This window comes from Pan troglodytes, chromosome 21, assembly GCF_028858775.2.
Source record: "Pan troglodytes isolate AG18354 chromosome 21, NHGRI_mPanTro3-v2.0_pri, whole genome shotgun sequence".
NCBI classification, from domain to species: domain Eukaryota; kingdom Metazoa; phylum Chordata; class Mammalia; order Primates; family Hominidae; genus Pan; species Pan troglodytes.
The window spans coordinates 11469925-11493751 of NC_072419.2; the positions used below are offsets into that span (position 1 = coordinate 11469925).

Genomic DNA, 23827 nt, shown 5'->3' on the forward strand with positions numbered 1-23827 from the left:
CATAAAGATCCTTCTATACAGCCAGGCACGGTGGCTCACGCCTGTAATCCCAGCACTTTGGGAGGCTGAGGTGGGTGGATCACCTAAGGTCAGGAGTTTGAGACCAGTCTGGCCAACATGGTGAAACCCTGTTTCTACTAAAAATACAAAAAAATTAGTCGGGAGTGGTGGCGGATGCCTGTAATCCCAGCGACTTGGGAGGCTGAGGCAGGAGCATTGCTGGAACCCGGGAGGTGGAGGTTGCAGTAAGCGAGATTGCCCCACTGCACTCCAGCCTGGGCAACCAGAGTGAAACTCTGTCTCAAAAAAAAAAAAAAAAAAAATCCTCCTATTCTCACATTGCTAAGTTTGCAACAAGGATGTAGGTTGAATTTTAAAAATAAAATTAAGGGGAGGGGACTATTACCATAGTTTTATCAATAAGACCTTATTAATAAAATCTACCCTGTAGTCCCAGGTACTCTTGGGAGGCTGACGAATGAGAATCGCCTGAACTCAGGAATCAGAGGCCACAGTGAGCTGAGATTGTGCCACTGCACTCCAGCCTGGGTGATGGAGCGGGATCCTGTCTCAAAATTTAACAAATAAAATAAAACCTACCATGGAGCCATGATCGATTTCAACACATTTTCTAATATTTGATCATCTGTGAATTCTTGAAATGACACATTATGCCTTGTTCTTTCATTGTGTTATCTGTAGCAGCATCTTCCCAAACAACGTTCTAAGGAATAGTCTGTCAAGATATGCTTATAGATGTGTGACATTTAAAAAACAAATTAAGGGTGGACAGGGCTGGATACTAAGGCCCTTTTCTGAAGGTGAATAGAGTCTTTTGCACATTTGCATTTTGAAAGATTGGAAGGAGTCTTACAGTAGAGAATGATGCTGAACTTTAGCATGCTACCTGAAGACATTTGAACTCAGGGCTCGTTGCTTAGAATGTGCCGCAATACATCCATCAGCTCAGGATTTGTTTGTTTTTTAACACAACCCCAGGAAAGAAAACAATGGTCCATGGTTCTCCTTTTGTATTAGTTCAGTCAGAATTTGCCACTAAGATTGGCTGGGGAGTTTCCCTCCTTTCACAGAGCTCTGGAACAGTTTAAACAGTGCATATAGTCTCTGTTCCTTGAAGACTGAATGCACTCATTGTCTAACCATCTGGGCCCAGGGCTTCTTTTAGGAATCAGAGTCCTTCAGCAACTATCTCGGCTGCTCTTGTGGTCATGGGTTTACCGGGCTTCCTGAGCCTTCCTTTATTAGTTCACAACCTGCTCACTGAGCACCAGCTCAGCCATGGGAGGGGCAGGTGCTGGGGGTGCTGAGGTGACCCACCCAGAGCGTAGGCCCTGCTCTCACGGAGCTGACAGCCCAAGGATACAGAAGAGCTCTTGGAAACTGAAAAAACACCAGAGCATAAATGACAATCTTGGCAGAAGGAATAAGAGATAAAGCAAAGGAGAATTCTCACGAATAGAGAAAAAAGACAAAGAGATAGAAAACAGGAGAGGAAAGAGGAAGAGTCCAGGAGGCTTCAGGAAGAGGTTCCAGAAAGAGACAAGTAAGGGTGGAGCAGAGGAAGGCATCTAGATAATTCAAGATCATGTCCCACCTCTGCATGCCTGGGTGCTCAGAGCAAAGAGGCTCCAGGTATCCAGGCCAAGAGACGCAAGCAGACCCACCGAGGGCAGCACGTGAGGCTCCAGACATTGGAACGGTAAGAAAACCCCAAAGCTTCCAGAATTCTAGCTTGTGTCTAACTGATGTTTCAAAAGGAGGGGAGAGACGAGGACCCCTGGGAGACATGAGGGAGAAGCTGGGGACAGTGAGGAATCAATGGCCAAAGGGCGAGCGAGGCTCGCAGAGGGTGGCGGCAGTGAAGGCCTGCAAAAGAGAACGGGTTCAGAATTTGTTCTGGAGGAGGAAGGGCAGGATGGGCTGTGTGGGGGATGAGGGGAAAGGAAGACTGAAGAACAGATAGACATTTCTGGCTGAAGCAACTAGGGGCACGGTTGTGCCATTTACCGAAAGGAGGCAAGCAGAAGAAACTGGTTTCAGGGGCAGGAAAGGAATCAAAAGTCTGGGGCTTTTTTCATTTACAGATGGAGATGTCTTGTGTAACAGTAAGTGGAGGGGCAAAATAGGGGCTGGATCTGTAAGTGTGGAGTTTACAGGTCTGAACTACAGGTTTCCATGGAACTATCCACCATCAAAGAAATGCGATTTCCTTGGGGGAAGTGCATGGAGAGAAGGGGGCCAGGATCAAGTGTGGAGGCACTCCCATACTTAGAGATAAGAGTGAGGAGGAGTCAATTTTGGTTACTTAAGTTTTCTGAAAACCACTATTTTCTTACTTTTTGTTTTAATTTGGGGGGAGGTAACAGTTTTGCTCCCTCTGACGGGATCTGTGGCAGATCTGTGTGCACAGGCTTCCTCTTATCCTGCTTAGCTTCGCCAGAAGTTTGTCTACATTGGGTTTTGTTTCCCCCTCAAGAGATCAGCTTTTAGATTTACCACTTCTATTTGTGTCACATTTTCTGTATCTTTATTAATTCGTTCCCCCTGCTTTTACTAGGTTCATTTTTTGGTCCTGTTTTCTTAGTTACTGAAATTCTTCATGTGCTGTATCTGCTTTAAAGGTTGTGAATTTTCTTGAGAACACCTCTGGCTACTAAGTGTGACTGGTGCTGTTCTTGCCATCATTTCCTAAACTATCAGTAATTAATTGCAAAGTTTCAATTTCCTCTCTGAGAGTGATTTTTAACACTTTTTTTTTTAAGCTTGTAAGTGCTTTGTGGGTTTTGTTCATCCTTTTGTTACTGGTTTCAAATTTTACTGTACTATACCTACAATTTATCCATTTTGGCATTAATTACATTTCGCTGAAAGCCTATTCTCACATGCCATCTTCCCATCTCTGCTGGTGTGACGAATGTTTTGACCAACCTTTGGTGAAATGAGAATAGTAAGAACAATTTTGGGCTGGGCACGGTGGCTCATGCCTGTAATCCCAGCATTTCGGGAGGCCAAGGTGGGCAGATCACCTGAAGTCAGGAGTTTGAGACCAGCCTGGCCAACATGGTGAAACCGTCTCTACTAAAAATATAAAAACTAGCCGGGTGTGGTGGTGGGTGCTTGTAATCCCAGCTACTTGGGAGGCTGAGGCAGGAGAATTGCTTAAACTCAGGAGGTGGAGGTTGCAGTGAGCCAAGATCGCACCACTGCACTCCAGCCTGGGCAACAGAGCGAGACTCCATCGCAAAAAAAGAACAATTTTGGGAAAGCATGATGATGGGTATTCATGCTCATGTGTGAGATGTGTCTCCTTCAAACCTTGTTTAAAGAAAAAAAAAACTTGATATTTTCACACACCTTAATTTAATTTGTAAAGTGTAGATAACAATTCTGCTATGGTTCCCTTTTATTTGTACGTCATGTTCTAATACACAGAACAGGATTGAGTATGATGGGTTCGGGCCCATGTCCACCACCTGGGTTTCGAAACCCACGGTGGCCACTTAATTCACTGTATGACTCTGGGCAAATCACATTACGTCGTGGTGCTCAGTGTCCCCTGCTGTTAAATGGGATAACACTAGCATGTACCTTATCTGATACTATACACAAGTGTTATATAAAGGACTGATGCATAGTAAAAGATCAATAAATACCACCTGTTATTAAATAACTGCAGACTATTTCACAAAACAAAGCAAATGAAAAATTCTCTTATGTGATGACTTATTTTGTTTTAGGAGTTGTACTGGCTGGTTAAATTCCAGAGTAATGGAACCATATACCTACACATAATCAACTCTTAAACATGCTCTGCAGACACATAGAGAATGTGGGCTCTGTGTTACAAAGAGTTCTGTGACTCTAATCATCAGTAGTATTATCAAACTCCCCTGTGACTTCATTAACACAAAATGTTAACTTTACTTAAAGGGCAAGGGACATCTTTAATGGATGTGACATTCTGTACAAAAGGACAGGCACTGACTAGCAGGACCCTGGCAGAAACCATGTCCCTCCCACAACCACCCACCCGTCAGGAGTGCAGAGCTCAGTGTGGCCTGGGGAGAAGAGTCACATCATCAATGCCAACAGACCTTTCCCGCGACTTCTCTGGAAATACTCCAGATTCCTGCCACTCTGGAATATTTTTGAGTCTCATGATATAAAAATTTGGCTTCTCAGTATGTCAACTCATGAACATGAGACTTGGCAAGACCTCAAAAGTCAAAAACAAATGGCGCCACTACCTTACCCCATTACCAAAGCTTAAAAACTTACAATCCACCCTCTTCATATCGCTGCTAAGTCTGTCTTTGTAATACGTCAACTATATGTCACTTCCCAAACTCTGGGTCAAAAACCCTTCAACTATTCCCCAGCTCGAAGCAAATAAAGTTGAAACTGTCAGACCATTCTTATTATTGAAAAACATTATCTCCTGAAGTCTGTGTGAATGTTCCTAAAGGCTGCCCCGCAGTGGTGGGATGAGGGGAGATGTTTCCACTTACAGCATGGCAATGCCCCAGTGCTTCCCGGCTCTCTCCCCCGCTGCCTGGAAACCAGAGAGGCCAATTAGGGCCACCGTGGGTGTAATGGTCAAGGGCCCGATGTACTTCAGTAGAGCCCCAGGCAGGCCGAGGAGGCCGATGACTACTTCTATCAGTGAGGACATGATGATGGCCCCCTGGATCTGCAACAAGAGATGGCACAGACATGAGAGTGAGCTGCTTGTACATTGCACACTCAGAATGTCACCTACAACCACAACTGATAATTCTGCAAGGCAATAAGTTATTACATCATCTAACTTGGGAGAGATAGCTAGAAAATTCCCCAGGACCCGACAAGAAACTTCAGGGGGCACTAACTGGGGCCTGCATTCGTGATGCAGGTGTATTACAGAAATGGGTCCTGGACACACGGCCCACATGCCTTTTCCACTGCTAAACAATGCAGGCAACAATTTATAATTCCCTTTTAAGAAACACAACATTTAAAGACCAGCCTTAGAGGAACACTGCAGCATAAAGACTCTCAGCTTCAAAGAGTGAGCCCCCCAGGACATCGACAAGACAATGTTGTTGACAGAAATTCTAAAGGGATGTTTTTAGTGTGCAGAATGGCCACATCTGTGCTCATTCTGAACTGATGGTGAATTATCTCACAGGTTTTGGAAAATATTAATACACTGTCAGCCGTACTTCATGTCTGCTTCTGTTCAATTGCACTTTGGCAGACAAATATCTTAGTTCTTTCAATGAACACAGGCAAACACTGAGGCCAGAGCGAACAATTCTGCTATCTGTCGATGATGAGCCTCTGTAGCTCCATCCAGTGAGCCATGAACCTCAGCTAGTTGTGCTGGCGGGTGTGAGTGGACAGGTCTGTGGGTGTGCAGGAGGGAGGAAACCATTCCTTAAGGTTGCCCAGAGCATTTCCATATGCTTTATTTTAGAGTATTGCTTAACTACATTTACTTAAACAAGAGAAATAAACGTATCAGTAATTGAAAAAGAAAAGAAGGGCTCAGTAAAAGTAACTGCTATTTCTTGGGTCAACCAACATTGAAGTGGAGAAGAAACATGAAGAAGCCAAAAGCAGACAACGCTTGTCTTTTACCTCTCGGATCCGGGGATACCAGATGTGTTCTGTGTGCAACAGCTCTGCTGTTCCATTGGCAACTGAAACATCTTGAAAACAAAAACAAAGTTTTTCTTGGAGTGACACTGATGTCTCACATGACATATTCATTTTACCTTTTAAGAAGAATTTTCTCCCTGTTTTTATGACATCTGTATCAATCCCCATCCCTAAAATTCAACCTCCAACAGTATAGCTTATCTCACTGAAAGGTGGATCCTCAAATGCTAATTTAACCAAATGAATTCATCGACTGAGAGCTCCCCAAATGGTCAAAAGCTAACTGAAGTGGTGATACACGTTACTAGCACCAGCCTCACACAAAAAAACCAACCTTTGCACACAGCTCATTGAAATGCCCGACAGCAAGGTTGCTGGACTGAGGTTTGAAAAACTTAGATAAAACAGAGGGCCTCTTCCAGTTCCCAGATCAAATCAGTGGTCACAAAGTAACTCCTAGGAGCAAGGAAGGAAATGAAGGCTGGAAAACTTTGCTCCTAGAAGGTCAAAATGTAATTGTATTTTTGAGAGTACAGGTCTGACTCTAATTTTCTCAAATTCCCTATCTTTTCCTGACCTTATCGGGTTCCTTAAGGATCTTTGCAATCACTAAGGAAGGGGAATGAAAGTCATTTGCAGCAAACCACAGTAGCCAGATCCTTAAAAAGCAAAGATGTTTCAGAGAAGGGATGCTGACGCAGCAAAGAGAGTGATTTCTGGTGGGTCATAAAATCCACTGAAAGAGAGAGGCAGAAAAATAGCACAAATATTTTTCTATTCCGTTCCCATATTTGTCAATTTCATTAACATAGAGAAATGAGGTCAATTCTGATCCTTTCTTGCTCTAGGGTTAGGGATGAACAAGTGGACAGAAAGAGAGAGACAGACACGATCCACAGATGGAGCATTCTAAGCTGTTTGTGGGTTTGTGTGCTTTGTCCCTAATTCTTGAAAGGATTTAGCGCTGCTGAGGGCAGCACGTCCAGGCCTCCCTTTACACTTGCATTAAAGGACCCCAATGACATATGTGGAAATAACTGCAATTACCTGTGGTGTTACATTTCCATTTATCTAAAGACAGGATGGCTCGAGCAGGGGCCAAAAATGCAAAAGCACTGGCCTGAAACAGGGGTAACCTAAAAGAAACGAGACCAAAACCATGATCACGGCATCGGGAACTACCGAGGTAGTTCACTATTTGACAGCTTAACAGTCTTTTCCATAGACATACAGCACATGAGTAAATGCAGGCACACCTAGAAGAAAAAGCCCCAGTTTGCAAAGGTTTCCTGTGCCATGCAGCCACAGCCAGTGGCTTCTTCATCCTCCCCATTGCCACTCTCCTCCCACCCAGGCAGCTCCAGGGTGGGCCCCGTGGTCAGTGCCAACAACCCAACACCAGCCCCTGCCATCACCACCTTTCCTCTTGCAGGCGGGAGACTGCGGGCATTTGAGGTTCCCTCTTTCCTGCTGAGCTTATAAACTCCTTTTTAAACATCAGTGTATTTCTGCTTTTTTACCTCCCTCCTCCTCCCTTTAAAATTCTTATTGGTTATCATAGGAACAAATTTCCCTCCGTTGTTTCATTTTGTAAATCAAAAACTGCCCTAATCACCGATTACAGATAAATCATAATAGTGATCTAGATCTACAGAGCTGTAAGTTACAACGTGACAGCAGATAAAATAAATATTCTGCTTAATCAGGTATTCTAATATATTTTAAAGGGCCCAGAAAACTTGCAGAATCTCCATTAAATTTGCTGCCCAGATCCTCCAACTAAATGCAGAGATCCTCAAATGACATGACTTGATTATATTTTGGATACTTCATATTGACTTCATGAACACTTTAGCTATTCAAAAAGACTACCATTTTTTAATGGAAATGTACAGCATTTCAGCTAAGTCACATTAAAGTGGCTTTATGGGTTAGCATGAGAACTTAATCACTATTTTTAATATAATTTTGAGGGTAAAATATTAAACTGACTCCTCCTGTTTGCAGGGCTGGGAACTCTCACACATCCAAATCCTGAAATGCCCCAGAGAGCCTAGTCGGTGGCCTGGCCAGCGAGACAGGGACCCAGCATCCTTCCCTTTGAGCTGTCTGGCAGCAAGTCCTACCCACAGTGAAACAGGAACTGGACTGAGAAATCAAACTGGCTCTAGCTAAAGGACAAGCAGTCTCGTTGCAAGTCCAGAGCCCAGCACACACCATTCTGAGCCAGTGAGGTCAAGACTTCCTTGTTACAGATGCTCTCCTGGCTGTTTAATCATGCAATGACATCAATCCAGAGTAGGAAGGGTGCTGGCTTTAAGGCACAGACGCAGGCTACACCATACAAACCAGATGCATTGCTGTTGGCCACTCCCACAGGCATGCCCTTCAACAACCATCCAGTTATAATTACCTGCCAGAGGGGCCCAGAGGATAGCGGAAGTGAAGGACACCTGAAGTGGGAATGTACGTCAAAGGGAAAACACTGTTTGACTTCTAGGTATTCCATAAGCACAAATTTTCAGGACTGTACTGAAAGGACAGCGTGTAATTAGGGACGGATGCTGTATGGAATGGTCCAAATGCCATCTGGTTTACCATGGTTTCAGACTTCAACCAGTGCATCCTAGGGCAGTGGAATACAAATGGTGAATTGCGTTTAGAGATTTTATCCTTAGGAATGTGGCCATCACACATCACACTGTGTTGGTGATCCACTGGAAATGGCAAAAGGAAAGACTGGATCTGGCTTCCACTCTTCAGTCAGACCTCAGCCTGAACCTGACCTTGGCATCCGACCTGGGCACCTTTCAGGGTGAGCATTTGGTGGCTTAACTAGGACTAAAGGTCCCGAGAGCGCTGCTGTAAAGATACTCGCTCATTTGCAAGCTGCTGGGACCCTGAGTTCCCCTGAAATAGATGACGATAGAAAAAGTCTCCCGAGATGATCTGGAAAGGGCTGCTCATGCCAGCATTACGTGTTCACGTCTAGCCAGGCAACACCGCCTGACACAAGCTGTTAAGACACCAGCACTAAGTGTGGGCTCTGTCACTGGCTTGACTGAAACGTTCTTAGGGAAAGTTGCAACAAGAGCATACGAACACGTTAAACAAACGAGAGCTTCCCTAGATCACAATTAACAAAGCCAATTTTCCAAGAAAACGGGTGAAGGTGATGAGAGTGGCTTTTTTAGGTGCTTGCCCAGTGTGAAGACGGTCAATTCTCAGCTCTTCTCTCTGCACCCAAGGCACGGCCCCTGTCGTACTCATGTGACCAGGTAAACCTCAGGCACCCAGGTGGGTCTCCCTAGGCCGAGAAGACTGCCTGCTCTTTTATTTTGTACTAAAGACTGGAAAGGAAATACATTAAACTGTGCTTTTCTTTACACCAGGGGCGGCCAAACCAGCCAGCAGGCCAAACCTGGGGTGCTACCTGTTCTGTAAGTAAAGTTGTACTGGAACAAAGGACAGCCATTTATTCACTCACGGTCTAAGGCTGCTTTCACGCTATCACGGTGGAGCTCAGCAGCATTAACAGAGACACGCAAAGCCTAGGCTATTTACTGTTGGCCTTTTACAAAAGAAGCTTTTCTGACCTGTCTACAGGGAAAATATATCTTAAATATGTGAAGAGGCCGTGCGTTTCTGCAGCTAGAAATTCTCACAGTTAATAGCGGTCACTAGACATCAGTTTAAAAAACAAAATCCTGAGCAGACCAGCAACTTTGACATGACGAGATCCCATGTCGGGCTCCAGCCTCAGGACAGCAGGAGAACCTAAGCAAACTCCCACAGTCCTTACTTTATTCAAAACCCTGCCAGAGGCCCCCCCATGTCCAGCTTGGTGCCCAGGTAACCTGAACCCCACTCCCAGCCTGGTATCTCTCACCAGCTCCTTCATACGAGTTCACCTTTCATTTGTCATTTAAGGCACAGAGAAAATATCACCTCCTCCAGCAAATATTCCAGGATCTCCTTTGAATCTGTAATGTGTTCCCCTACAACTTAGGACTTTTTGTCAAGATTTCTGCAAGTCACCTCCCAAGTTACCAGGAAGCTGCTTCAGGATTCTCTGGGAGTGCTGGTTAAACGTGGAGATTTCTGCATCTCGTCCTGGTTAGCCAGATTCAGGGGTGGGTGGCACCAAATCTGCATTTTCAACAATGCCTTCTAGAGGTGGCTGAGACTGACAACCCCTGTGCCAGGTTAAGGGATTTATCATTTTGTCACCTGATAAATGATTCTTGGATATCTGCTTGACACCAGCACAATTATAAGCAGATACAACGATGGAAAACACTTCCTGAGCCCTTCTGTTTCTGCTGCGTGAAGAAGACGCTAATCATGGTCACATATAAGGGGCCGTGATGTGACGGTGTGAAATGCTGTGGGACTCTGCAGGTGCAGTCGCTTGAGCGAGTCTTAAAGAACGAGAAGTGCTTCGCCACGTGTGTGGGGGTTATGGGTATTCCGGGCAGAGAGAGGGGAGGTGCAAAACAAGAGCCACAGGACGGACCCAGGAACCCTCAGAGGACTGCAGATTCTCCACTTGGGCGAAAGCACAGGGAGCTCATATGATGAAGGTCAGTGGGGACCAGATGACAAATGCCCCGCGTTCTTCCCGCAGCAAGAGGGAAATGAGTGAAGGACCTGCTCTGAAAGGACCACCGTAGGAGGACTGGGAGAGGTGACCTTAACCCTGAAGCTATTCTCAGTCTTGAAGGAACCAAGCCACAGAGGACATCCCAATAGGCTGTGGCATGGCTCTGTGTGTCATCTTTGCTTTCTAATTCCCTTTGGCATCCGCTCACATGACGAGCCAGCCTGAATCAGATCTCCGCCTGTGTCCAGCCTCTGTCTGCTCCCTTCCTCGGGCTGCTGCTGTCTGTGCTGGTGCACTCCCCACAAGCTGTCCTGCCCATCTCAACCCTGAGGCGGGCTTCACCCACCATCTTGACCCACCATGTATCCTCAGCACCAATGAATACTTAATGAAACGAAGGAGCTATTTATATTCTCAGAAAGGACTTCTATTAAACTAAAAATAAGAGGTGAAGTCTTTCTGGCAAGTTGGTTTTGACGGCACATTTGGAAGAGAGTGGTGATTAGATTAAAAGCACTCAGAGTTGGGGGTGAAATGTGCATGCGTTTTCATGATTCAACCAGATAAGCCTCCAGATGCCGGGCGGCTTGCAGTCCTCCTCTGGTGCCATCAGAGAAACTTTAAAAGCCAATGGTTCCTATGGGAAACACCATGAAGACACAAAATGTATCTGCCCAGAACTAAACTGTTAATGAAAATGAATAAAACAAAAACAAAATTCACCAACACAGAGCATATATACTCTGTGCCTGGCTTCCTTAATCTACCAAGACAACAACCAAAGTTGGTACAAAACCCTGCATTGTCAAATGAACACTCAAGAGTCTAAACTGCAGGAAAAATTTTTGAAAAATAATCCTTAAGAGATGTAACAGGTTTGGCTTTGAGGAGCCATAGGTTCTTTATTGAATCTACCACTAGGAGTGTGTGTACCAAGTACTTTTAAAGAAAAGCAAGGCCAGGCGTGGTGGCTCATGCCTGTAATCCCAGTACTTCGGGAGGCCAAGGCAGGAGGATAACCTGAGGTCATGAGTTCGAGACCAGCCTGGCCAACATGGAGAAACCCCATCTCTACTAAAAACACAACAACTAGCCAGGCATGGTGGCAGGTACCTATATCCCAGCTACTTGGGAGGCTGAGGCAGAGGAATCTCTTGAACCCGAAAGGTGGAGGTTGCAGTGAGCCTAGATCACACCACTGCACTCCAGTCTGGGCAACAGAGCGAGACTCCATCTCAAAAAAAAAAGAAAGACATAATGTGTCAAAGAAAACTTTTTCTTAATTGATGACATGTTCTATCATTTACTGTATCTATCCATCCATCCATCCATCCATCCATCGACCTGCTGAACTGTTGGAAAGCAGCCTGCACTGTTCTATCTATTCGTGGTGATGGTGATGTGATTGTACACATGGGTATAAGCTCATCTAACTATACAGCTTAAGGGTGAATTCTGCTGCATAGCTATTGCCCCTCAACAGAGCTGACATTTTAAAAACCTATGTCTATCGATCTAACAAGTGTTTTCAGGGAGTGGGGACTTAGGAGGGTGGGGATAGCAGAGGCAGGGAGATGACAACACATTCCTTAGAACACCAGAGTCATGCCAAATATTGAAAAAACTCCCCAAACTTAAAACAGGAAAAGAGCTTCCATCCTTCTTTGGTGATAGGTACTGTTCACTCCTGTGTAGAGCTGCTTTTGCCAGGGCAGTCACCTGCCTAAAAAGGAAGAATGGGGGTTAGGGGAGGGGAGGTGGGGGAAGCAGAAGGCCATGAGGAGGAGGACGAGCAATTCAGAGCCCGGGGAAATGTTTGGGGCAAGAAGGACCTGACAGTTGAAGAAGAAAGGTTGTAGAAAACCAAATTCATTAAACTTTCATGTAACAAGAGGACTCAATCAGACTCCTAGGCCCTTGAAACATCACAAATACCAGCTAACAGAGGAAGGGTGGAGTAACTGAAGGGAGACCACCCAGGAAAGCTAGAGTTGCAGGAACAAAAGCGAGTAGACCTGCCTTAGAGAACAAGCTTGGCTGAGGCAAGAGGGTCTCCGGCCTCAGGAGGGGCTGGATCAAATGCCCTTACAGCTTTCTGATGGCCTCTGCCATAGATTCCAGGGTCAGTGGGGCCCACCCTGGCTGGGGACACTGGCAGTGTGGCCAACCCCAAGCCCTGCTGCACTCATCAGGTCCGCGTTGCTACACAAGGCTGTCCAGCCCTTGCTCGCTGTGCACCCGCTGCACTACCTGCCTCCTTCCCTCCCAGTGGGGAAAACTAAGATAAACAGAGTCAGCCACTGAGTGTGGACAGGTACCAGGCATCAGCTCACCTGATGCTCGCTAACCATCTTTCTTTTGAGACAGGGTATCGCTCTGTCACTCAGGCTGGAGTGGAGTGGCGCAAATCACGGCTCACTGTAGCCTCGACCTCCTGGGCTTAAGCAATTCTCCCACCTCAGCCTCCCGAGTAGCTGGGACCACAGGTGTGCACCACCACACCTGGCTAATTTTTTTTTATGTTTTTGTAGAGACAAGGTCTCCTTATGTTGCCCAGGCTGGTCTTGAACTTCGGGGCTCAAGTGATCCTCCCACTTTGGCCTCCCAAAGTGCTGGGAATGCAGGCATGAGCCATGGTGTCCTGCTCACTAACAATCTTATGGTTAGTTTACCACTGAGGAAACAGGGGTTGGAGAGAGCTTGTCCAAAGTCACGTGACTATTGAATGATGGAAAGGGAGCCCAGCCGCCTCTGCATCCAAGGACTCAGTGCAGCTGGCAGTGGGGACAAGGCAGAGACCCTCAGCCAAGGTCATCACCTCCACGTTCTCACTGGTCTACCTTATCTTGGCTCACTGCAACCTCTGCCTCTCGGGTTCAAGGGATTGTCCTTGCCTCAGCCTCCCGAGTACCTGGGATATAGGCACCCACCACCATGCCCAGCTAATTTCTGTACTTTTAGTAGAGATGAGGTTTCACCATGTTGGCCAAGCTGATCTCCAACTCCTGACCTCAGGTGATCCGCCCGCCTCAGCCTCCCAAAGTGCTGGGATTACAGGCATGAGCCACCGTGCCCAGCCTGGTCTCCCATATTAATGTATGATTTTAAATTCCTTTTTAGTTAAGTGGATGGTAACACATTTTTTTATTTGGGCACAAAACCCTGTAATCTGCCATTATGTGCCTGCTTGACATGACAGAATACAAAGGATTTGACATCACCTACACAGTAATTTTGGCAACAATGTTTACCCTAAATCAACCATGCCTCCAGCCCCATCTTCTGGTTGACAATAAATCAGAGGGATTGTGGGACAAATCAAACAATATGACAGGGTCACAATCAAGACAAAATCAGACACGAGACACCAGGTCTGGAATCTTTTTAAAAAGATGATGACGTGGGGAGGAAAAAGGTGGAGACAGCAAAGAGACACAACAAACAAATGCACCACACGAAGGAGACTGGTTTAGAGAGGGAATAATGGGGAAAGGCGAAGGAGAGTGGTTTAGAGAGGGAATAATGGGGAAAGGTATTTTAGGAACAACTAGGAAGTTAAATACGAACTGCATATGAGATGATGAAACAGAATGATTATTAATGTTCTTAGGTGTGACAAATGGTCTCCTGTGACACACAAGAGACACCGTCATTGCTAGGAGAGTGTGTAGGGGTGAGCCATCATGCTATCTGCAACTTTACATTTTTTTTTTTTTAGACAGGATCTCGCTCTGTCTCCCAGGCTGGAATGCAGTGGCGTGATCATGGCTCAGTGAAGCCTCATCTCCTGGGCTCAAGCGACCCTCCCACCTCAGCCTCTCGAGTAGCTGGGACCACAGGTGCACGCCACCACACCCAGCTAATTGTTTTTATTATTTGTAGAGACAAGGTCTCACTATGTTGTCCAGGCTGGTCTCAAACTCCTGGGCTTAAGCAATCCTCCCGCCTCAGCCTCCCAAAGTGCTGGGATTACAGCCCTGAACCGCCTTGCTCAGCCTGCAACTTCACTTTCAAGTGGCTCAAAAATCAAAAAAATTACACTTGTACCCCAACATACATATACAGAAAGAGAAGTGGGGTCTCTCCTTTGCCCCAATCTGATCACCGCATGCCTCCATGCTTCTAAGTTTTATAAACAATCATGAGTTCAAAGTCCCCAGATTGAAGACCTTCAAGTCTCCTGGAGCCACCCCTTGTACTCAGTGAGCACATATCATGGACAAGGTTCCATTACGGGCCCCAGGAACCTGACAGGATAGAAGACAGACGAACTCTCTCTCCTTAGGGCAGACAATCTGGTTAGAGGCCAGGTTCCTAAATCAGCTACAATGACTCTCTTGGCCAAACCCTACCTTTTCTTAGCACATGAACGTGCTGTGTGCCTACAGCAGGCCTGAGAACGGCCAGGAGGGGCTCCTCTCAGAGGGGGCATCCTACCTTTCATTTTGCTGCAGAGGTCAGAGTGATGCTTCTAAGAGGGGCCTGGAGTGAAAGGCTGAGGGTGGCCCCACAGACGCCGTAAGACTCTCCTCCCACCAGCCTGCGGGAAAGTCAGTGTGGTGACGGCGGGGCAGGGTCTTGGAGGGCCCTAGAGACACCAAGGGTCAGGGGTGGGAACTCTGGGAAGCTCAGAGGTGCCACAAAAGAATGACGGCTGCAGGCTGGCTAGGGGACTCTCAAAACCCTGACCTGATTTCTCTGGATTTTAAAGGCTTTGTACTAATTCCTGGAACAAGGGTTAGCTGGAATTGACATCACAGACCAACCAGAATGAGAACTGTTGAAACCTCGCTCAGGGGAAAACTCGGTAATGAAGACCTCCTTGACACAAAGCTCGGGGGATCAAGGTCAAAGGAGAGGAGGGAGGAGGAAAAGGTAGGGAGGAAGAGGGAGAGGGAGAGGGAATGCCATGAGGAAGGGCCGTGAGGAAGCTGCCTTTCCCTAAGCAAAGGCTTGGAAAGCAGCAAAGCCTCCTAAAGTCCTCGACAACTGGGGCTAAGGCCCACAACCTCCAATGCAAAAAGACAACGGCCCCTGGAAGAAAAGGAAAACTTTCATGCCAGGGGAGAGATGTGCAGTGAAGGAAGAAGGGTCTGCAGCCTGCACAACTCAGACATGCTTCACGTGGTCTCAGCCAGTCAGCCTTGGGAAATGTACCCCCATGCTGTGGCATCTACAATCGGCCTCCTGTTCTTACTCCGCTCAAACTGCTTCCCAAGCCAGCAGGGAGGGGAACCATGCTGCCTGCTGACCTGGGTAGTTCTATTTAGGTCTTGTGACACAACAGTGGGCAAGGTGATGCCCTCTGTGACCAAAAGTATTTACCCCAAGTTCCCCCAGGCCCTCCCTTTCGTCTGCAAAGACACACATCTGTTTCACTGTGTCTTCTGCAAAGACACACATCTGTTTCACTGTGTCTTCTGCAAAGACACACATCTGTTTCACCTTCATGGGTTTCCCATCAACTCTGATCATTTTTATAGAATGAAACAGGTTTCCAGGATAGCATTCCACTCAGATCAAGAGCCCATGTGAAATGAGGGGGACGACTTGACCACAGCACCTTGTTCCTTCCTGTAATCTAGACACTTCTGCACAATAGAGGGCCCACCCCTCAAGGGCACAGGCCGTGGTTTGTCCTCAGGCTCCCTTCACCCACAACATCCAGTGTGACAGAAATACTGGGTACTCAGCAAGAGGCAGTCAAATGCACAATGCAGGATACAGAACCGAAACACAACAGGGGAACCACTTCGGAGCTGGAGAAGTCTGACACTGTGTCTTAGAAATCACGAAAGCTGGACACGAAAAACTTTTCCTTCTGCTGCCCTAAGCCTAAGGAAATGAGTGGTGAGCTTCTCCAAAAGCAAAAACACAACCCAAAAAAGCCCACAGAGGCCATCTGCCATCCTTCCGGCAGTGCTGCTGGGAGTCAGGCCCACACGCCCGGCTGCATCTGCTTTTCCTCTCCACCTTGCTCCCTGCTCGCAGTCTCTCTACCCCAACTGCTCTAGCTATTTATTCCATCCTTTTTTGAGCAGAAAATAAACACAGAAGTCTAAAAGAAATGATAATTCACAGCCTATGATGGATCTATCTAAGCAACTAGCAGAACTAAAAGTCTAAAATATGAGTTCACATTTTCATATGCAAAAACTCCCAAAAAGTATTTTAGGAAACATAATAATCTACAAAAACACAATAGATTCATTAAAATAAGGCAAAATATATCATTCCCAGGACACCTGAGGGAGAAGCCTTCTTTCATTTTCACAAAGGAAACGGGGCTGGAGGGGTCACTTGTCCAAGGTCATAATGCCACATGCTGTAAACATATCTCTATCCTCAGAAATGTAGGTTTGATACCCAAGGGGTTAGAATTCCATAAAAGTATCCCAAAATCTGACTTTCACTTGCAATGGCCATGCGTCCAGCTCTGGCAGTATTGATCTTGGTGAGCACCCCTAGAACAGATGCTGTCCTGAGTGAGATCTGGGTGTCCAAGTACCAGAGGGGGCCTCACCCTACCAAGGTCTGGCTGCCAACCTTGCTCTGCTGGATGGGAACAGCGCATATGCTCACGGAGGAGTTGGCCATTTGGGGATTTCTGCTCTTCCCTCACTAACCCCACAGGAAACCTGAGGCAAGGCTGTGAGAGGTGGTGCGGCTGACAAGGTAGCCTGGCCTCGTCTGGCCTAGCGCAAAGATGGGAACAGGAAGGGTGGAGGAGTCTGCATCCCAACAGGAAGGGATGGAGGGTGGAGAGACGTGGGGGGGATGAGAGAAGAGGAGACACACGAACATGGGGGGCAGCCAACGTGCCCCCCATGGTGACTGGCCAGTCGAGGGGGGAACCAGCGGCCTCTCTCGTTGCCTCAGTGCCCCTTCGCTGCCTCAGACATGCAGCCCCCTGCACAGCAGGCCCCCAAGTGTGCTAAGCACCCACACGTAAGAAGGTCTGCAGACAGGGTCTGAGGCCGTGCGGAGCAGGAGCCCCCACCGGAGCCCCTGCTCACTGCCCACCTGCTGGTCGGAGAGGAAGCAAGGGGTGCAGGCAACACACAGCACTGCGGGCTCAGATTCACAGCAAGAGCCCCCCTCAGCCTGGGAGGCCCAGATTGCCCACAAGGTGCAGGCAGGGGCGCTCCCCTCCCCCATCCCAAAGGCTCTCTCTAAGCCGCTCCGCTGGAAAGATTCTTTAATCAGGACACATGAAGCACATTCCATTCCGTGCTGCTTCTCTTTCCAGCTAAGGATTCAAAGCAGGAAGGGACCCCCAGGACGAGAAAGAGTGAGACTGGGGAATGAGTTCAGTCCCAGCACAGTCACCTTCCTATCCCACACCCCTGAGGCTTGCCTAGGCCCCCATCACCTTTCTCATGGATGTCACTGATCCCCTGGGATGGTCCTCACCCCCTATACTAAGTAACCAAGTAACGTCCTTCCAGGCGCAGCCCCAGGGGGCGCGTCCCCTGCTAACAAAGCCATTGAATGCTCCCTGTGCCTGTTGATAAGTCCCAAGCTCTGGCCTCTGTGTGCTTGGGCAGGGGGATCATGCCAGGCTGTGACTTCCTGCCTTTGCTCCTGCCCCTGCTGGGATGGAAGCTGCTCCCTCAGCCCTCCTGGGCAGAGCCCTTGGAGCCTGCAGGGCCTGTCTCAAACACCACCTCCTCCAGGGCTCCCACCAAGTCCCCTGGAGGATGCACTGTGTCTCCCTGATGGCGCTGCCCTTCGTGCTGCGAGCCATGTGCTTTGATGTCACCATTGCTCCCCACAATGGCCAGGCCCCGCACCTGCTACATAGACCAGTCACTGAATATCTGCAGGGCTGAGCCAGTACTCTTTCTCTTTGCCCAGGTTAAGAGAACGGGCACCACCCACACCCCGACAACCATATAAAACCCCTATCACAAGCCCACCAAAGTCCCCAGCGCACCTGCACCTGCCCAGCAGCGCACAGTTGCTGACGTGATTAGAGTCAGCACCACCTGATTTATGACTAAGCAAATGGCCACACTGTGGGGAGGATGGAAGCACGGGTGGGGCTGCCATTCCTTGCACAGCCAAAGGTCATGGGGGACTCACTCTGACTCCTCACAAACACAGCAAGAAAGGCTGCTTTCACCCAGCCTTGTGGGCATGGGGCGCACAGACACGCACCCTCCTCCAGGCCACAGCTCTGCATTTTGGGTCCCTGAGCCATCCCAGTAGGGTGTCAAATCCCTCTCCTGTTCTTACTCTGCTCAAACTGCTTCCCAGGCCAGCAGGGAGGTGAACCACGCTGACCCGGGTAGTTCTGTTTAGGTCTTGTGCCCCAACAGTGGGCAAGATGATGCCCTCTGTGACCAAAAGTATTTACCCCAAGTTCCCCCAGGCCCTCCCTTCTGTGTCCCATTAGCAACTATGCCCATCAGGCTCAGCTGCTGGCCAGGCCTGGCCTCCTTGGCATGAGCTGGGGCAGAGCTGCACACGGTACACACTTCACTGCAATAAACACAGCTTTCATTCCCTATTCAGGTCAACCAATAATGCTCAGCTAGAGACACTGACCAAATTCACAGAGGGATTATGCCTACAAATCCATGGATAAGTCAGCTGTTTAGAAAAAGAACGTCTCCCCAGAGAACCAGTGCTCCATGGGCAAGGTAAGGATCCTGAGTGAGCCAAAAAAAGCTCCGCCGTGCACTCTGGACTTGAAGCACAGAGCCCTGAACACTGTACCCAAAGAATGAAAGAGGGTGCTAGTCAGGTTGAGCCCTTCTTGGAAGGCCCAGACCACATCTCCTTCCCCTAGTCGGTCAGTGATGTCCCTGCCCTGCCCCCTGGGGGGTTGAGGAGACCCTCCTCCCTTCAGCCCAGCTTGGTGGTTGTGGGCAGACTAGCAAGGGCTGGGATCTGGGAACCAGAAGAGCTTGCCAGCCCCAAAGCCTTTAGTCCACATAGCTTCTTTCCATCAGCAGACCTGCGGCCTGCCCTCCCAGGGTGTGGCCTACCCTGGCAACCAGAACACCTGCACGTGGCTCACCGCCCTCCAAGGCTCCCCTGTCCCTGTGCCGCGTTAGGGCAACCCTGAGGTCCCGAAGGATTCTGACTCATCAGAATGCAGTCCCTGACTTCAGCTCACACCCACCTCCCACCGCAGGGAGGGCCAGGCCTTACTCAGCCTGTCTCTGACAGAGCAAGAGACAGCTGGCCGTGAACTTAGGACAGTCCTGCCAGAGCAGGCTCCACTTCCTGAGCAGTGCCCTGGGGTAAAGCAAGAGGCTGCACTGCGAAGAGGGGAGAAGAGCAGGAAAGGAGAGGAAAAGGCAAGCTTGCAGGAGGAGGTAGGAAGGTAGATAAGGATGTTTCTCTTCCTTCCTGTGCCAGCTCCACGTCCATTTAAGCTGGTGGCTGGAAATGCAAAAGTGAACAAGCCAAAGCCCTGGCATCAAGGAGGAAGCACCGTGGGAAAAAGACATAGAAACAAAAAGGAGAAACTGGAATAAGGGCCACACTGGAAGGATGAAAACAAGGTGGGAATTCAGAGGACAATGAAGGGCTCCACAGAGTCGGGAGGGCAGGACAAGCCGGGCCTGGAGGATGAGCTGGTGTGTGCCAGGCGGGTTGAGGGAAGACACACAAGAAGGTAGACAGCGGGCCCTCGGGAGTGAGGCCAGGGAAGGCAGGAGACAGGGCTCAGAGGCATGGCTGGAAATGGAAGTGGGGCAGAGAGCAAGGGCAAGCCTAAATGCTGGGTGCAGCCTGGTGTGTAAAAAGGGAGGAGAGCTGCAGTGTGGCTCACCCTGAGGAGGGTGTGGAAGTAGAAAGATGGCACTGGGTGTGGGGCACAAAGTGAGTCCAACAGCGGTGCCCTGGAGGCAGGGAAGCCAACGGGGAGCCTGGTGGGACACTCTGGTCTGAACGTAAGGAATAGGGGCACAGAGGGGTGCTGGGGAGCGAGCATGACTTGCCAAGAGGGCAGGGGAAGGAGAGTGAGGCTGAGTTTCCAGCTTGGACAACTGGGTAGGGGAAGGTGGCGGTGGTGCCATTCACCAAGAGAGGAAATGACTGGGAGGAACACTGAAGGGTGGGGACCAATGGCCACTAGGACATTCCCGTGCCTCCATTCTGTCCTTGCCAACAGCCCTAGGCAAACGGCGCAGCTCAACGCCTTCTGGGGGCTTTGGCATCCCCCATTAGTACCCCAATCTCACCTGCATCCAAACGTTGTCTGTAGCAAAGTAGTGATTCCCACACAGAAGAAAATGGTCCCAATGAGCTGGCTGGTGGCCCACTGGTCGTACCCCACACACATGGCATCGGCCAACAGGAAGGGCACTGCGATCGTGCCGCTGAAGCATGTCAGGTAGTGCTGTGGGCAGGAAAAGGGTCAGAGGAGAAACAGTAAACCCTTCCTCATTTATTCTTGATTTCATACTAATTCTTCTCTCTTATTGTCGTTAAAAAATAGCCCACATAAAGAATCTCCTTGGTTTTTCGACCAAGCCATATTTTTTTCCTTCTTTTTCAGTATTTCTCCTTTGTTGTTAAGACAGTTTCACTCCCATTGCCCTCGACGGAGTGCAATGGTGCGATCTTGGCTACTGTGACCTCCACCTCCCAGGCTCAAGCAATTCTCCTGCTTCAACCTCCCAAATAGCTGGGATTACAGGGGCGCACCACCACGCCCAGCTTATTTTTGTATTTTTTGTAGCGATGGGTTTTCACCGTGTTGGCAAAGCTGGTGTCAAACACCTGGGCTCAAGCGATCCGCCTGCCTCTCCCTCTCCAAAGTGCTGGGATTACAGGCGTGAGCCACCGCGCCCAGCTGCATTTCTCCTTTTCATTACATTTTATTGTCTTACTATTCACTGTCATTATTACTTATTACTTGGATGAATCCATGCCTCACAAAGGAAACAGTCAATATCAGCACTGGTGATATTTTACTTATGTAATTCTTATTAGAAATATTTGGGTTTCTTCCCCAAAATGCTTTTCTGGCATAAATTGCTAAAACCATAAGGCCTTTCTCCTCTAATCTGTTATTACGAATTGTGATGTGCTGAACTATTCTTGCATGCTTGAAACAAACCCTAGTTAGTCACACTGTATTTTTCTTCCGGGATTTGATTTGCTAATATTTTATGTAGAATTTTGCATCTACCTTTCTAGGTTAATTAGTCTATTTCTTTAAAAAAGTTCTTTCATGTCTGGGGATTAAAGTTACATAAGCTTCATAAGTTACATACGCATGGAGTGTTTTCTGTCTTTTTCTGTGAGCTGGCATTGTTTTCGAAAACAAAGAATTCATCTGTTCCAGTCAGGGCAGGGTTAAGGGCATACGGTAGCCATGGGAATCTTCCAGAAAGAACCCCATCCCACTTTCCTTTGGGAGTCCCCCCAACCCCCCGCCACACCTGTAGCCCTGGTAGGATAGTCCCAGCACTCACGACTCACTTCCCTCCTTTCCCCTGTTGACCAGTTCTTATTTCTGTTCTGCAAACTTCCTACTTTTCTTCCAGCAGCTTCCCATTCCTGCCCACGTTAGCCAAACATGCCACATGCAGCCCATGAAGCCCGACTGTAAAGGAGTTTCCTGGGGTGAAATATTCCTGTTCAGGATGTCTCAGGGCTGCTCACAACTTTATGTACTCTGAATCGTCAGGAAGGGCATGATGCAGGCAGGGTTTCCCACTCCTATCTGACCAGGGAAGACTGCTAGGAACATTTATAAGATAAACATTCCAAAAAGTGTGCTTCCTGAATCTGGTTCAGAATGCTCAGCCCCAGGTAGACTAGTTGCCAAGGCCACTCAGCTCCTTTTGCTCTGACTCCTCCCCTACTCAACAGACACCTGCCAGTCGGGGTTACCATGGGCTTTGATACCTGAAACGGGGTGAGGGAAGGGTGGGGCAACTGGAAACTCAACCAAAGTACCCAGCTGTTGGCAGCCCCACCCCAGGGTGAATCAACCTCTCTGGACAATGAGATGGATTTTCTCGGCACCTGAGATACCTTAGGTTGAACTGACCACACGAACTTGAGAAGGGAAAAATGCTAAGTCCGACCTCAGAACAGAGTCCAAGTTAAAACCAAAGCATATTCAGTCCAGCGGTGTGCATCTAAGAAAAGACCCTCCCCACATTGTCCCCTTTCTCCAAAACGTCCCGCGTTCATCCTATGAAAGGGAAAAGGGTGCTGAAGACAGAGGAGGGAAGTATCAAAGACGCCGGAGGCCTCCATCAGCTATGTCACCACCCACCTTGTCCCTGAGCCCGGCTGCCCTCCCCTCCCACTGGAAGCTGCAGCAGACAAAGCTGCTGCTACCGTGGCAATTTTCCCTTCCTTTAAAAAATAAGACTGAAAACCTACCATTTAGGTCCTGGACAACATGGCACTTTTCAGGGTAGCTCCTGTTTCATGGCAGAGGTTACCATGATTTTGGGTGGGTTAACTAGGCCAGGCCAGGAATGGGAGATGAAAATTAATTTCTCTTTTCTCTATTCTTCAACTTTTCTCCTTTCTCTATTCTTCCTTCTTTCTATAACTCTATCTCCTTTCCCTTCCTTTATGTCACTGCTCTTGCTTGTCCCCTGAACATCTTTCTTTTCCCTGGTAATCCATTCTACCTGTTCTTTTCTTCCTCCTGCTGTGATGTCAACAATTCCCATTCATCATTTTTTTTTTGAGACAGGGTCTCACTATGTCAACCAGGCTGAAGTGGAGTGGTGTGATCACAGCTCACTGCAACCTCAACCTCAAGCGATCCTCCTGCCTCAGCCTCTTGAGCAGCTGGGACTGTGGGCACACACCACCACACGTGGCTAATTTTTGTATTTTTTGTAGAGATGGACTTTTGCCATGTTACCCAGGCTGGTCTTGAGCTCCCAGGCTCAAGTGATCTGCCCACCTCAGCGTCCAAAACTGCTAGGATTACAGGCATCAGCCACCATGCTCAGCCCTTACTCATCACTCTTAAAAGAGGAATTTATAAAAGTCTTCAATAAACAAAAACCAAAGTTGAATTTTTAAACAATTCCAGATGGTAGACAATGCAAACACCTGCTGGTAGTTACACATCCTACAGGAACCATCTTACCTGTAGCCCCAGGAATATACACAGGTACCAGGGAGGAACATCTTCTATGGTATAAATCATGTCTGATCGCTGGGGGTCCAGACTGCCAGTGCTATCCAGGGTCTCAGCGAGAGAGCTCTGTGAGCCAGAAGGAGAAAAGAAGGTACTCATTAAACATGAAGACCAGTGTTAGCTCGGCCATGTACAGGCCACTATTACAGAAAAACAACTTTATCAAGTGGCTGCCATTTTCCTGCAGTTTTGAGCCTTGGCTATCTTTGAAGCCAAGTATACTCTTTGGCTCAAGTAGTCGCCCACCGGGATGGTCAATCCTCAGAATTTGGGGGGTCAGCGTCCTTTGGCAACATCTCATCCCTGAGAACACCAAACTTGCTCAGAGCTTCTCCCCAGGCCTGGGGATCCTCCTGCATGGACAGAGATGTTCCCAGGTTGAGACAACAAAATGATACCTTGGCACGAGCAGTCCTTGCGTGAGACCC

The 23827-nt window shown here is 48.2% G+C and overlaps 1 protein-coding gene across 8 annotated transcripts in view; it reads right to left on the reverse strand.

The window, feature by feature from the left end:
* Window positions 1–23827, reverse strand: part of SLC23A2 (solute carrier family 23 member 2) — a 149974-nt gene that overhangs the window by 26748 nt on the left and 99399 nt on the right. For 5 of the 8 annotated variants that reach the window (XM_016937398.4, XM_016937397.4, XM_016937400.4 and 2 more), the window contains 5 exons: window positions 23349–23465; window positions 20461–20618; window positions 6709–6797; window positions 5641–5711; window positions 4530–4711 (listed from right to left, as the gene is read on the reverse strand). In XM_016937398.4, the coding sequence (XP_016792887.1) occupies window positions 4530–4711; window positions 5641–5711; window positions 6709–6797; window positions 20461–20618; window positions 23349–23465 (617 nt within the window). Of the gene's footprint in view, window positions 1–4529; window positions 4712–5640; window positions 5712–6708; window positions 6798–20460; window positions 20619–22621; window positions 22898–23348; window positions 23466–23827 lie in introns of those variants that run through there. The other 3 variants (XM_063802999.1, XM_016937403.4, XM_016937402.4) reach the window with 2 other exon arrangements.